General features: G+C 51.7%; 1 protein-coding gene across 2 annotated transcripts; it reads left to right on the top strand.

The window, feature by feature from the left end:
- The first annotated feature begins 908 nt into the window (after nucleotides 1-908).
- LOC119956511 (putative uncharacterized protein C19orf81) lies at nucleotides 909-15,198 on the top strand. Of its 2 annotated transcripts, none has more exons than XM_038783793.1 (5): nucleotides 909-1,098; nucleotides 6,645-6,753; nucleotides 7,832-7,952; nucleotides 11,503-11,642; nucleotides 14,858-15,198. In XM_038783793.1, exons 1-5 carry the CDS (start codon nucleotides 1,077-1,079, stop codon nucleotides 15,060-15,062), a joined length of 597 nt encoding a protein of 198 aa, XP_038639721.1. In that variant the 5' UTR covers nucleotides 909-1,076; the 3' UTR covers nucleotides 15,063-15,198. The 2 variants fall into 2 exon arrangements, with proteins under 2 accessions (XP_038639721.1, XP_038639722.1); XM_038783794.1 differs by having other exon boundaries at nucleotides 6,645-6,757.
- Nucleotides 15,199-15,701: the final 503 nt, after the last annotated feature.

Genomic DNA, 15,701 nt, shown 5'->3' with positions numbered 1-15,701 from the left:
AGTCACAAGTGACCAAGTCGGCGCCTGCATCATCACCAGGACTGAGGCGATCACAGCGGAGGATCAAGGCCCCTGACAGACTGAACTTGGAACATTTTTCCTCCACCCCCACTCTTTTTCAACAGGGGGTGAATGTGGTAGTCACCACTAACTGTATTAGAAGTAGTACGGTAAGACTCATATACTAGAGGTACGTGGGTAAATCCCTGCCTGCTGGCTCCGCCCAGTAGGCGGAGTATAAATGTGTGTGCTCGCCGGTGCTGCAGCCATTCTGGTAGCAGCTACAGGCGGCACCACATCTTTGCTCAATAAAGCCTCGATTATTCCACTACTCTCGTCTTTGTGGTAATTGACAGTGCATCAGCACCGTGACAGCCATGTGCGTACCGTCAACAAGATGCACCGCAGCAACTGGCCAACGTTCCTTCGACAGAACCCTCCAAACCCGGGACCTCTAACCTTTAGAAGGACAAGGGCAGCAGACGCCTGGGAAACACCACGGCCTGGAGGTTCCCCTCCGAGCCACTCACCGTCCCGACTTGGAAATATATCCTTCACTGCCGCCGGGTACAAATCCAGGAACCCCACCCCCCCCTCTCTCCCGAACAGCGCTGAACAACACAAAGACCGCTACGGTTGAAGGAGGCGGCTCAAGGGGCAATTAGGGACGGGCAATAAACGTTAGGCCCGGCCAGCCACGCCCGCATTCCGTGACTGAATTTCCGACGGGGTGCACGGCACCCGGAAGGGCCGAAAGGTTTGACCCAGAGTTTCCGAGTTCCCGCCTCACAATGGGAACATTGCATCACAGAGAGGTCTGAACTCTTGCCTGACTTCACAATGGAGGGGGTGGGGAGGGTGGGGGGGTGGGGGGGGGGGGGGGGGGGGGAGGGGGGGCAAGGGGAAGGTGTGGTTAGTTAGCTACTCTCCACATTCTTAACATCACACAGCGATAGGGCCTCAGCTCAGAGGACCCTCTGACCCATTGTGGCCATCTGCCTCCCTACGCTGGAGATTCCTCCAATCGATTCGAGAACTCTTTTTTTCCCCACTGAGGGCGGGAGGGTGAATTGAAAATGGATTCCATCAAAAATCTGGGTGAGTTCATCTCCGGTGGGCACGGCGGCCGATCAGGGGGAGGTTTCGTTCCCTCCCCTCCATTTCCTCTTGACGTCCCCCCTCTCCATTTTCACCCTCTGTTCTTCCCCCCCCCCCCCTCCTGGTCAGGCCTCAGGCGCACAATCGAGGAAAAGGGAAGGACTTCCATTTATATGGCGCCTTTCGTTTACCCCGGGATTCCCGAAGGTACGTTCCAGCCAATGCGGAATGTTTGAAGTGTTCCCCCAGCTCCTGTTTCGGAGAGGCGGCACCCAGGCAGCCCACAGAAAGCTCCCACAAGCAGCCACGCAATAATGATTTCAGGTGAAGGGTGAATATTGCCAGGGTCAACAGGGAGGGCTGTCCTGCCCCTCCTCGACACAACGGGCAGGTGATATGCTTCACGTTCACTTGAGAGGGCAGAGGTTTCAGCCAAAGATGGCTCCTCAGACAGTGCAGCACTCCCTCAGTGTTCGATCCTTTCGAGCTGCAACGTATTAGAAAATGACAGGATTGGTTTCTACTTTTTTTTATAACATCTCAATTTTCTTATTCCCGAGCCAGAGTCGACGTTTACTAAACTACAGGGCACTTCGAAACCGGGTATAAGACGGCCCACTGACGTCACGACAGTCAAAACTAACTCCCACACATTAACACACTCAAATACACTCACAATCACACGCACACTCACTCACACTCATTGACACAGTCACTCACACACACATTAACACATTCTCACTTTCACACTTGCACTCACTCTCACAAGCACACTCAAATACACTCACACTCACACTCATTGAGACAGTCACTCACACACACATTAACACACTCTCACTTTCACACTTGCACTCACTCTCACAAACACACTCAAATACACTCACACTCATTGACACAGTCACTCACACACACATTAACACATTCTCACTTTCACACTTGCACTCACTCTCACAAACACACTCAAATACACTCACACTCATTGACACAGTCACTCACACACACATTAACACACTCTCACTTTCACACTTGCACTCACTCTCACACTCAAATACATTCACAATCACACTCACTCACACTCACACTCATTTACAGTCACTCACACACACATTAACACACTTACACTCACTCTCTCACACACACACTCAAATATACTCACAATCACACACACACACACACACACGCACACTCGCACATCACCCACATATATACACACTCTCACTTTGCACTCACACTCTCACACGCACACTCAAATTCACTCACAATCACACACTCACTCACATACACACTCTCACACTCGCACTCTCTCACTCTCACACGCACTCAAGGACACTCACAATCACACACACGCACTCACACTCACTCGCTCTCACTTGCACACTCGCACTGACTCACACATACACACTTAAATACACGAACTCAAGCACACACACTCACTCATGTACACGCACTCACAAACACACACGCTGAAACACAAACACATTCAAACACACACTGTCACTGGGATCAATATGTCGGGGCAGCACGGTGGTTATCACTGCTACCTGACAGTGCCAGGGATCCGGGTTCAATTCCAACCTCGGGTGACTGTCTGTGTGGAGTTTGTGCGTCCTCCCCGTGTCTGCGTGGGTTTCTACCGGATGCTCCGGTTTCCTCCCACAGTCCAAAAGATGTACAGGTGAGGTGGATTGGTCATGCTAAATTGCCCCTTAGTGTCCGCAGATGTGCCGGTTAGGTGGGGTTAGAGGGATAGGGTAGGGGGAGTGGGCCATCGAGTCTGCACCGACCCTGACAGAGCACCGTACCTTTGACCATTCCCCCACTTTCCCCATAACCCCACATAACCCTTGCACACTAAGGGGCAATTTATCACGGGCAATCCACCTAACCTGCACATCTTTGGACTGTGGGAGGAAACCGGAGCACCCGGAGGAAATCCACGCAGACGGGGAGGATGTGCAGACTCCGCACAGACAGTCACCAAAGGCTCCAAGCTGAGCGGAAGGTTTTGAGCTTGGTCCTAAAAAAAGGTTCCTCTCTCCAAGGACTCTGCACGAAGATAAGCAAGTAAAACCTGGTTGCTAACTTTACATATAAGTGGCGTTTGAAACAAATGGTTTGAATGTAGAGGCAGGTTTCAGGAAGCAAGTTAAGATGCCGTACCTGTTAACTGTAAACATAGAACATGCAGTGCAGAAGGAGGCCATTCGGCCCATCGAGTCTGCACCAACCCACTTAAGCCCTCACTTCCACCCTATCCCCGTAACCCAATAACCCCTCCGAACCTTTTTAGTCACTAAGGACAATTTATCATGGCCAATCCACCTAACCCGCACATCTTTGGACTGTGGGAGAAAACCGGAGCACCCGGAGGAAACCCACGCAGACACGGGGAGAACGTGCAGACTCCGCACAGACAGTGACCCAAGCCGGGAATCGAACCTGGGACCCTGGCTATCCACTTGTGCTACTGTGCTATTTTCTTGTTGCTAATGTGTTTATTTCAGTGTTCAGTTAAAGTTTGTTCTAATACAGAAACTGACTAGCGGTCAGCGTTATCAGTCCTGTGGGACAGTAACATTTACTCACTGTTTTACCAAATGCAAATAGTTAGTTTCTCACCCTGGACCTTAATCAAAAATTGGGGTTTTGGACCACATCAGAATAGTCACACACACAGACACACACTCACTCAAACACACTCACTCACACAGACACACACTCACACAGACACACACTCACACAAACACACACTCACTCAAACACACACACTCAAACACACATTCACTCAAAAACACACTCACACAAACACACATTCACTCAAAAACACACTCACACAAACACACACTGACTCAAACACACACTCACTCAAACACACACTCACTCAAACACAAACTCAGACACACACACAAACACACGCTCACTCAAACACATACTCACTCAGACACACACTCACCAAACACACTCACACACACGCACACACTCAAACACACACACACTCAAACACACACTCACTCAGACACACACTCACTCAAACACACACTCACATAAACACACACTCACTCACACACACTCACTCAAACACACACTCACTCAGACACACACTCACTCAAACACATACTCACGTAAACACACACTCACTCACACACACTGAAACACGCACTCACTCAGACACTCACTCAAACACATACTCACACAAATACACACTCACTCAAACACACTCAAGCACACACTCACTCAAACACACACTCACACAAACACACACTCACACAAACACACACACAAACACACACACACTCACTCAAACACACACTTACACAAACACGCATTGACTCAAATGCACTCACTCACACACACTCAAACACACACTCACTCAGACACACACTCTCATAAACACACACTCACTCACACACACTCACTCAAACACACACTCACTCAGACACACACTCTCATAAACACACACTCACTCAAACACACTTACACAAACACACATTGACTCAAACACACACTCACTCACATACACTCACTCAAACACACACTCACTCGAGCACACACTCACTGAAACACTCACTTAAAACACACACACAAACACACACTCACTCAAACACACACTCACTCGAACACATACTTACACAAAACACACACTCATTCAAACACACACACAAACACACACTCACTCAAACACACACACAAACACACACTCACTCGAACACACGCTCACACAAACACACACTCATTCAAGCACACACTCACTCAGATACACACTCATTCAAGCACACACTCACTCAGATACACACTCATTCAAGCACACACTCACTCAAACACTCACTCAAACACACACTTACTCAAACACTCACTCAAACACACACTTACTCAAACACACACTTACTCAAACACACTCAGTCAGACACACACTCATTCAAACACACACTCACTCAAACCCACACTTACTCAAACACACACTTACTCAAACACACACTCACTCAGACACACACTCACTCAACACACACTCACTCAGACACACACTCATTCAAGCACACACTCACTCAGACACACACTCACTGAAACACACACTTACTCAAACACACTCACTCAGACACACATTCAAACACACACTCACTCAAAAACACACTCACTCAAACACACACTCTCTCATATGCACTCACTTGAACACACACTCAAACACACACTCACTCGAACACACATAGACAAGTCTCAAACACACACACAAACATACTCACAAACACGCATGGACACAGAGACTCAAACATACGCACAAACATGCACAGACACACTCTCAAACAACTCACAGACACACACAGACTCAAACCGTCACAAACTCAAACACACTCACACACACAGTCTCACACAATCAACCCACACACACAGTCACACACAATCAACACACACACACACAGTCACACACAATCAACACACTCACACACACAGTCGCACACAATCAACACACACACACACACAGTCACACACAATCAACACACTCACACACACAATCAACACACACACACAGTCACACACAATCAACACACACACAGTCACACACAATCAACACACACACGCAGTCACACATAAGCAACACAGTCACACACAATCAACACACTCACACACACAGTCACACACAATCAACACACACACACAGTCAAACACAATCAACACACTCACACACACAGTCACACACAATCAACACACTCACACACACAGATTCAAACACACACTCACAAACACGCGCAAACACAAACATACTCACAAACACAGACAGACCGACTCACATAATCAATCCACTCACACACACACACACAATCAACACACATATAGACACACACAGACTCAAACACACTCACAAACACACAGACACAAACTCAAAGGCACACAGGCACACAACACACTTAAACACACACACACAATCAACACACACTCACACACTCAAATGTGTTCACAATCACACACTCAAACACACACAGTGAAACCCACATTCATACACTTACATGCGCATGCACTCAAACCCACTCACGCGCACTCACACTTACACACTCGAACACATTCACAAACACACGCACTCACACACATGTGCACTCAAACACACACAATGATGCACACTCACACACACACTCACGTACACTCATATTCACGGGCGGCATGGCAATGCAGTGGTTAGCACTGCTGCCTCACAGCGCCGAGGAAGCGGGTTCGATCCCGGGTCACTGTCCGTGTGGAGTTTGCACATTCTCCCCGTGTCTGAGTGGGTCTCACCCCCACAACCCAAAGATGTGCTGGTTAGGTGGACTGGCCGCGCTAAATTGCCCCTTAATTGGAAACAAAAAGAATTGGGTCCTCTAAATTAAAAAAGAAGTGTGCTCATACTCAAACCACACTCACACATAAACACACAATGACACACCTGCACACACGTACTCAGACACACAGACACACACACACGCACTCATATACAGAAAACTGGTTCGCCTTGTGCCATCTGCGAGTTTCACGATCACCACTGAAAATCCGATTTTTTTTCTCCCCCCCCCCCCCAGATAATATCCAGAGTGCAGATCCCGGAGAAACATCCAGATTGAGTTTCAATCTCCTCAGCGAGACCATCAATGCCACTAAAACCGGCCGATCGACCATCTTCAAATCAGCGTAGGTACAGAGGAATGGTCACAAATTGTGTTTCCTGTTCTAGACTAAGTGTGTTCAGGTGGCCCAACACCAGTCAGTGTACAGATATCTCCCTGAGAGAGAGAGGGGACTGAGAGACACCAGTCAGTGTACAGATATCTCCCTGAGAGAGAGAGGGGACTGAGAGACACCAGTCAGTGTACAGATATCTCCCTGAGAGAGAGAGGGGACTGAGAGACACCAGTCAGTGAACAGATATCTCCCCGAGAGAGAGAGAGGGGACTGAGAGACACCAGTCAGTGCACAGATATCTCCCCGAGAGAGAGGGGGGACTGAGAGACACCAGTCAGTGTACAGATATCTCCCTGCGAGAGCGCGGACTGAGAGACACCAGTCAGTGTACAGATATCTCCCCGAGAGAGAGAGGGGGGACTGAGAGACACCAGTCAGTGTACAGATATCTCCCTGAGAGAGGGACTGAGACACCAGTCAGTGTACAGATATCTCCCCGAGAGAGAGGGGGGACTGAAAGACACCAGTCAGTGTACAGATATCTCCCTGAGAGAGAAGGGGGACTGAGAGACACCAGTCAGTGTACAGATATCTCCCTGAGAGAGGGACTGAGAGACACCAGTCAGTGTGCAGATATCTCCCTGAGAGAGAGAGAGGGGACTGAGAGACACCAGTCAGTGTACAGATATCTCCCTGAGAGAGGGGACTGAGAGACACCAGTCAGTGTACAGTTCTCTCCCTGAGAGAGAGAGGGGACTGAGAGACACCAGTCAGTGTGCAGATATCTCCCTGAGAGATAGAGGGAGGACTGAGAGACACCAGTCTGTGTGCAGATATCTCCCTGAGAGATAGAGGGAGGACTGAGAGACACCAGTCTGTGTACAGATATCTCCCTGAGAGAGAGAAAGGACTGAGAGACACCAGTCTGTGTACAGATATCTCCCTGATAGAGAGAGGGGGGACTGAGAGACACCAGTCAGTGTGCAGATATCTCCCTGAGAGAGAGGACTGAGAGACACCAGTCAGTGTACATATCTTTGTTAAATATTAATCCCCAATGGTGTATTTTTGTGCTTTTCTTAAACAGCAAGAAGCATCTGAAGCAATTCATTTCTAAATATGAATCACTGGATATGGAAATGCCCGGAATTCGGAAGTTTCTAGATACACCTGCCTCCCAGCCCCTGACTATCTGTGTCGAATGTCCGGTGAGGGTTGCTTGTCTCTGCGTTTTTACGTTTTCGACCTTATCCAAGGCTGTCAACGTCCTGCCCACCTCCATCAACTCACACCTCAATGCCCCCTGCTCCGAAGGGGAACAACCCCAGCTCCCTCCACCCTGACCTTGCAGTCAGAGTCCCACAATCCCTGGGGTCGTTCGAACCGAGCTGTCTCGTTCCCTGGCCCCAGCATTCCGGGGGGAGAGTTTTGAGTTACCAATCCCTCCAAGGGGAATTCGAGCCTTCACAGTCGAGCTCCCGAGGGTTCACCATGGCGATGCCTCAGCCAATCGGGGCGGGCTAGCTAACCAATCAGCATCCTCCTCTCTCTTGCGGCATGAATTGTTGCGATCCTTTGAAATTTGGCATTCTGGTGTTTGTCCGAAAAACCTCAACAACGTGTGTCTCTCTCCGGACGTATTCTAGAACCAATCACCGTTGAATTATGCTGGCACCTTTTTGGAAGCAAAGTTTTTTTTAAGAAAAGTTTGAAGAAATGTGCCCCCTTTCCTTTGAGGTTTCTGTTTATTGGGTCCAATCATTTTGGAGGTGAGAGGGGGAGGGCGGAGTTAATTTCTGTTCGATTGACGGTCGGCGTCAACCAATCAGATAACGCTCGCGTTCTGATTGGCCGTGGGAAGGTGCGACACCTAGGCGATGGGCCGGTAAGGCAGCCAATGGCGGGAGCACGGGGAGGCAAGGGTGGGGTTTTGGGGGTGTGCGTGAGGGGATGGGATAGGCGGTCATGTGAAGGCAGAGCAAAGAACTCTGTGTGTGGGGAGAATTGCCAATCCCTGGGCTGAGTCCGGGCGTGGATAACTTGGATGCGTCTGTCCCTGGATCGTGGCAAACATCTCAGGAAAGTAGCTCTGGGATTCCCCCAGCCAATGATTAAACCGTATCACGCACACTGGTGTTGGTTAACAGTTAGAGTGATGAGAGTTAATTGCACTTTCAGGCGCTAATTATTTGTGGAATTATTATCATAAGGGAAAAGGTGGAAATGTGGATCCCGTTCCTGACTCGCATTCTAGGCACACGGATCATTCGGGAAAATGAAACAGCTGGAAAATAAATTTGCCTCCCGCTCTCCCCACCCTCCCCCCTCCAACCCCACCCACGGGAGCCTGGCAGGAAGTCCAGATTTACGGGAGCCGGTACGCCCTGGTACCTCACCCCGGGAGCTCCGGTGGTGAGCGGCACGGACAGTTTGGCCATGATGCCCTCTTATGCACCCCGCCCGCCCCCCCAGTGCCCGACCCCGCAAGGTCAGGACGCACCTTTCCCCGAGAGGGCTGTTTGGGTAGCGATCGGGAGCTGAGGTCAATGGTGTTGCCTCCGTTGCAGCCCCCGTTTGAGATAAGCCTGGGCGGAGGGGGGGGGGGGGGTGCTTGCGGCCAGCGGGGACGTGACGCTCCCCACATCGTTTACGCCCAGCGGCGGTTGTGATTGGCTCAATTTATTTGTGCGGCGACAAAGAACCAAAATAAAGGCCCACCCGCCACCTCATTTGTCTCAAAGCGTCCGGCAGCCAATTAAGTCCTCTTGTTTAGAATTTGCAGGCCACTGCCGCAATGCCGGGGATGTGGCAGCCCAACCACTGCACAGCAAGATCCCAAAAACAGCAGCCCGCCCCCCCCCCCACCCTCCCCCGGCTGTCTTCTTTGAATGAAAGGGGGAACCATTCGCTACGACCCCAGAGAACCCGCAGAGCCTCCCGTGCACCATCACATCCAGCACGGCAGCACAGTGGTTAGCACAGTCGCTTCACAGCTCCAAGGTCCCAGGTTCGATTCCCGGCTGGGTCACTGTCTGTGCGGAGTCTGCACGTCCTCCCCCTGTGTGCGTGGGTTTCCTCCGGGTGCTCCGGTTTCCTCCCACAGTCCTAAGATGTGCAGGTTAGGTGGATGGGCCGTGCTAAATTGCCCTCCGTGTCCAAAAATGTTAAGTGGAGGTTACTGGGTTACGGTAGAGACGTGAGCTTGAGCAGGTGCTCTTGTAAGTGCCGGTGCAGACTCGATGGGCCGAATGGCCTCCTTCTGCACTGTAAGTTCTATGATTCTGTGATCCAAAAGGTGGCACCTCTGATTGGCTGCACCCCTCGGTACCACAGCTGGGAGGACCAGCTGGGAGGACCGGCTGGGAGGACCAGCTGGGAGAACCGGCCGGGAGGACCAGCCGGGAGGACCAGCCGGGAGGACCAGCTGGGAGGACCGGCTGGGAGGACCAGCTGGGAGGACCGGCCGGGAGGACCGGCCGGGAGGACCGGCTGGGAGGACCGGCTGGGAGGAACCTGCAACCTGGCCACCAAATGAATGGGACATCTGTGCCAATCGCAGTCCAGCGGGGCTAGTGCCCCCCCTGGGTGGGCGAGGGGACAGGATAGACTCTGAAACCTTCAGCAGATGAATGTCTCTGATAGTCTAGTGAGAGGACGAAAGTGATGGCCATTGGCCTAGAGACAGGGATGTGATGCTCTCAACCAAAGCCCGAGGGCAAACCCTGCCATCAGGGGTGAATGACGGCAATGTCACTGGACTGGTAACCCAGAGGCCCAGTCTCAGGCTCTGGGGTCACGGGTTCAAATCTCATTCTGGTGGCTGGTGGAGGCTTAAATCAATTAGTAAAGTCTGGGATGTAAAACTAGAATCGGTAATGGTGATCATTGATCGTTGTAAAGAAAAAACTAACCTGGTTCACTAACGCCCCTTCAGTGAAGGGAATCTGCCGTCCTTACCCGGTCTGGCCTACACGTGACTCCAGACCCACAGCAACGTGGTTGACTCTTAACTGCCCCCCTTTGAAATGGCCGAGCGAGTGACTCAGTTCAAGGGCAATTAGGGATGGGCAACAAACGCCGGCCCAGCCCAGCGACGCCCACATCCCATTAATGAATTAAATTATCAATCGCCTCCGGTGTGATTTGAGTGAAGTGGGGGAAGGAAGGTGACGCTCTTCGGGTCGTTCACCAAGACGGTCGGGGAGGTCACAGGTCAAACTCGGGTGGCCAATCTTCAGGGGTCAGAAGTTAATCATAGAATTTACAGTGCGGAAGGAGGCCATTCGGCCCATCGAGTCTGCACCGGCCCTTGGAAAGAGCACCCCACTTAAACCCGTGCTTCCAACCTATCCCCGTTACCCAGTAACCCCCACCTAACCTATTTGGACACTAAGGGCAATTTAACCTGGCCGATCCACCTAACCTAACCTGCACGACAACGACCCAACCTGGGAATCGAACCTGGGACCCTAGCGCCGTGAAGCAACTGTGCTAACCACTGCTCTACCGCGCTGCAAAAAAAAAATGCCATTCATAAAATGAAAGAGGGTTGTTTGATTGACGGTCAAGAATGATCTAACCAGGGATGGAGCAGATTATTGGCTTCCCAATTGGACGCGTTGGGTCAACCGGTGGTGGGGAAGTTGGGTGGGGGGGGGGCTGGGAAGCAGGTGAGGAAATAAGGCCAAGCGGGAGTTGGCCACCTTGATGAGCTGGAGGCGGACCCTCGCTGACGGCTTTCCCATTTGCCCCTCGCAGCCGGATCTCGACCTCACGCACCAGGACATCATGGTGGCTGTGGAGAGCATTCTCCCCAGCGCCTTCGAGTTGGGCAAAATCACCAGCATCCAGTTCGAAAACGTCAACGTCATCTGTGGCTCGTCGGGGCTGAAGAACAGGTGAGGGGGTGGGGAGGTGGGGGGGGGGGAGTGGGAGTGGGGGAGGGGGGGCGGTTGGTGGGGTGGGTTGCCGGGCGAGGGACGGCCGGGGGGGGGGGGGGGGAGCTCCTGTCAACTGACAAGTCAGGATGGGTGTTAGGACGACGTTCGTGTGTTTGGAGGGGAGGGGGGGGAAGGGTGCGGGGGGGGTGCAGCAGTTTGCCTGGGGCTTGGCACTCCCCTTGCTGCAACCCAAGGGCATTTGTAGAGAACAGCTGTGTACGGCCGCGATGCCTCAGCAGTTGAATAGCCGTAGTGGGCGCCATACTTGACGTGAATTCACCTGGAGTGGGTAGTGGAGAGTGACCGCTGCTTGTGATTGACCCATGCTCCCCACCCCCCCCCATACACCCATCATCCCCATTTCCCTACCTAGGAAGGGTTAAGTCCACTAATCGTCTGACCCCCCATTTCCCAAACCATCTCTTCCCCAGAGTAAGATTGGACGCCCGTCAGCTGAAACCAAAAGCAAGATCCGGGTTTGATTCTCCCCCCCACCCCCACCCCACTTCTCTGCATTTTGATATTTGGTGCCAGGCACTTTGCTTGTGATGAACATTAAAGCTGTCACAATCGATTTAATATCTATGTATAAGATGTGACGGGACACTTTAAATCACTTACTGGAGAGGATTCACGTTGCTGGCGGCTTGGGGAAGTGGCACTTCGAGTGTGCGCTTCCTACGCGAGTGCTTTTTTCTATTGCATAGCCGCTCAACACGGGCTGGAAGGCACCAATTGTAGGTGTCAGAGCTGCCAGCAACAGGCCCCGCTCCTGAAAATACCTCTTCTTTTATTCTAATCTTTTTCAGCCCAGGGATGTTGGCTGGGCCCAGCATTTATTGCCCACCCCTCATTGCCCCCCGAGAAGGTGGCGGTGAACCGCCTTCTTGAACCCGGTGCAGTCCGGGTGGTGTAGGCACACCTCCAGTGCTGTCAGGGAGGGCATTTCAAAGATTTTGACCCAGCGACAGCGAAGGAACGGCCTTTATATTTCTAACTCCAGGATGGTGAGTGACTCGGAGGGGGGAATTTGCAGACGGTGGTGTTCTCATGTGTCTGCTGCCCTAATGGGCTGAGGTTGCGGGTTTGAAAGGGACCCTTAAGGGAAAGAGTTGTTCGACTAATCCCTTTGGAAGGAGCCAATCTCCATGTCAATCTCCCTAACATTCCACCTGCTTGTGTCGAGCCAACAGTGGTTCTTGTTGAGTATTTTTGCCAGGGCTATTATGACTCACTCACCTCCTTACCTGGGCAGGCTTCAGTACAATAGTAATCTTTATTAATGTCACAAGTAGGCTTACATTAACACTGCAATGAAGTTTCTGTGAAAATCCCCCACTCGCCACACTGGGGCCTGCTGAAAGGCCCCTTATTGACTCTAATTGGATGAGGATGCTGGAATGATATGTATAGTGCCAGTGTAGTAAAGGGTTAACATCTGAAACTACGTGTAAATCAAACACTAGATGGCGTTACTAAGTAATTGTATATAAGGCAGCATCTCTAGGAATTCTGGGAGAACATGGAGAGAGCAGAGCGAGAATTCATTGTAGAGATGTGGCACGAGGTCAAGTTATAGTGTGGTTTAATAGTTGGAGAGAATATTGATTACTGTACTACAGATTCAGTGTTATTAGTTTAGTATCTGCTACTCAGTAAAGTGTGCGAATCTAATCAAAATTAGTAGTATAAAATAAATTAGTTTTGATTCAAACTATTTTTATATTCTTTGTCAACGCTACATATCTGGCTATCTTGGAGAAAAGGCAAGGAATATAACAGATACCACCTCCCCCCCCCCCCCCCCAACTTGGCCAGTAATTGGCCAGTTCGAGCCAAACCCACTGCCACTGGGTGACCGTTTCCCACTCAGTGCGGGTGCCTGACCCCCTTTTTGACCTCGCCATTGGCACCTCGAAAGGCCATGGGCGGAATCCTGACCATGGAGATGACAAGATATCGGCCAACTCTTGGGCATGGGATCTCCAGAAGAGGTTAAAGGGCAAAATTGTGTCTGATCGCATGGGGTGGGGGTGGGGGTTGGGGAGGGGGGGGGGGGGGGGGGGTTGGCCAGTCACATGACTATTATTTCTCCTCTTCAATTCTCTCGCAACACCATTATCTGGGCCTGCCCATGCTCGTGCACACGTTCCTCTCCCTGGCTGCCGTAGTTGTAGCTCTTTCTCTTCCTTGTTTTTACTGCTGGGAGCCGAGGAGGAGGTCAAGGTGACCCAGCGGCCGTAGGCAAACAATAGCCCAGCTATTAAACGTCCTGGGTCCTGTGGTCTTCCCTGAGGGCTTTCACTCTTGCTCGGAATGCTGGGACAGGACTCCCTCCATTGTCTGCTCCGCCTGCGCAGGAGTATTGACAAGGGCAAATTGGGTAGATGGCAGCACCGTCGGTTGAGGAAGAGGTTGTGGCAGCCGGGGGAACTGCGTTGGCATTCACAGTCTTCACCTGGTAGACTGTGTCAGATGTGTTTGCCTCACAGGCCCGTACAAATTGGATAATTGGATGGTTTGTCAACACCGTGGGGGGGGGGGGGGGGGGGGGGGGGGGGGGGGGGGCGCACCACTGCCCGCTTTTCCGATGTGACAATAAGGCAAGACCCTATATATTCCACGGTACTGTTTTGAAGACGGGCAGGGGTGTTCATAGGCTCGTAGAATCCCTCCAGTGCAGAAGGAGGCCACTCGGCCCATCGAGTCTGGCCAGGCCCTTGCCCCGCTAGAGCAACCTATCTCGGCCCAATCCTCCGCCCCTATCCCCACAACCTTCTGGGTAATATTAGCACGGCCAATCCGTCTAAACTGCACATCTCGGGACCGTGGGAGGAAACCGGGGCACCCGGAGGAAACCCACGCAGACACCCGAGGCCGGAATTGAACCCGGGTCCCTGGCGCTGTGAGGCGGCGGCGCTAACTATTTCATTTTCATATTGCGCCACCGCTTCTGACCAGCGCTTGTCCCCTCACCTACGTCCCTGATGGCCCAGTCGCCATCACGTTATGGCCTGTGGGAGCTTGCTGTGCGCAAATTCGCCGCCCCGGTTTCCTGCATTGCAACCGCGCCAGAAAGTACTGAATTGGCCGCGAAGATCTTTCCCGGGACGCAGGCCGAGGACCCGGTTGGCCGTGCGGAAATGAAAGTCTTTCTCTCCTTGTTCCCCCAGGTGGCTAATAAACATTTCGGATTTCCAGACCCGAAGTTTGCTCCTCAACTCCGGACTGGTCATTAAAAAAATGTACATGGCAGTGCAACGCTACGATGATCTCCTGATGGAGGACTACAAGCTACACCTACGCAGGGCAATGGCCCAGAAGAAGGTCCTGGAGACGCTCAATGAGACGGCCAGCCTGGGCGTGAAATCCAGGTAGACTCCGGATCAACTCTGGGTTTTGGGGTGGGTGGTCACGGGTGGTGGATGGGAGACGCGTCGTCCCATCCGCCACTCGGAGCTCACGAGAAAATAAAAAAAATTGTAAAATAAATAAATTATTGTTCTTTTTTTCACCTGCCTTGCTCCGTCTTTTCATTCGTACCTGCGTGGAGGGATTTCAATCGCGGCAACAGGAGGAGCTTCACTTGGGAACCGCAGGACTGTCACGGCGCAAGAGGAGGCCACTCGGCCCATCGTGTCCACCCCGGCTCTCCAAACGAGCATTGTGATTTGGTGCCGTTCCCCTGCCTCTTCCCCCGTACCCCCGCACATTCTTTCTTTTCGAATAATCGTCCGACGCCCTCTCGAATCTGCCTCCACCACACTACCTGGCCGCGTATTCCAGACCCCAACCACTCTCTTGTGTGGAAAAAGATTTTCTCGCATCAACATTTGCTTCTTTTTCAAATCACTTTAAATCTGCAACCCCCCCCCCCCCCCGTTCTCAACATAGAATTTACAGTGCAGAAGGAGGTTATTCGGCCCATCGAGTCTGCACCAGCCCTTGGAAAGAGCACCCTACTTAAACCCATGCCTCCATCCTATCCCCGTAACCCCACCTAACCTTTTGGACACT

This window comes from Scyliorhinus canicula, chromosome 23 (assembly GCF_902713615.1).
Source record: "Scyliorhinus canicula chromosome 23, sScyCan1.1, whole genome shotgun sequence".
Classification (NCBI taxonomy): domain Eukaryota; kingdom Metazoa; phylum Chordata; class Chondrichthyes; order Carcharhiniformes; family Scyliorhinidae; genus Scyliorhinus; species Scyliorhinus canicula.
This window is presented reverse-complemented; position numbering and strand designations above follow the sequence as displayed.

What these genes read in the sequence shown, in the direction of transcription:
- LOC119956511 (XM_038783793.1), top strand. Translation starts at nt 1,077, where the DNA reads ATGGATTCCATCAAAAATCTGG. An exon ending in TCGACCATCTTCAAATCAGC is followed by an intron (nt 6,754 to 7,831) that starts GTAGGTACAGAG and finishes TTTCTTAAACAG; the next exon opens with CAAGAAGCATCTGAAGCAAT. An exon ending in TCGTCGGGGCTGAAGAACAG is followed by an intron (nt 11,643 to 14,857) that starts GTGAGGGGGTGG and finishes TTGTTCCCCCAG; the next exon opens with GTGGCTAATAAACATTTCGG.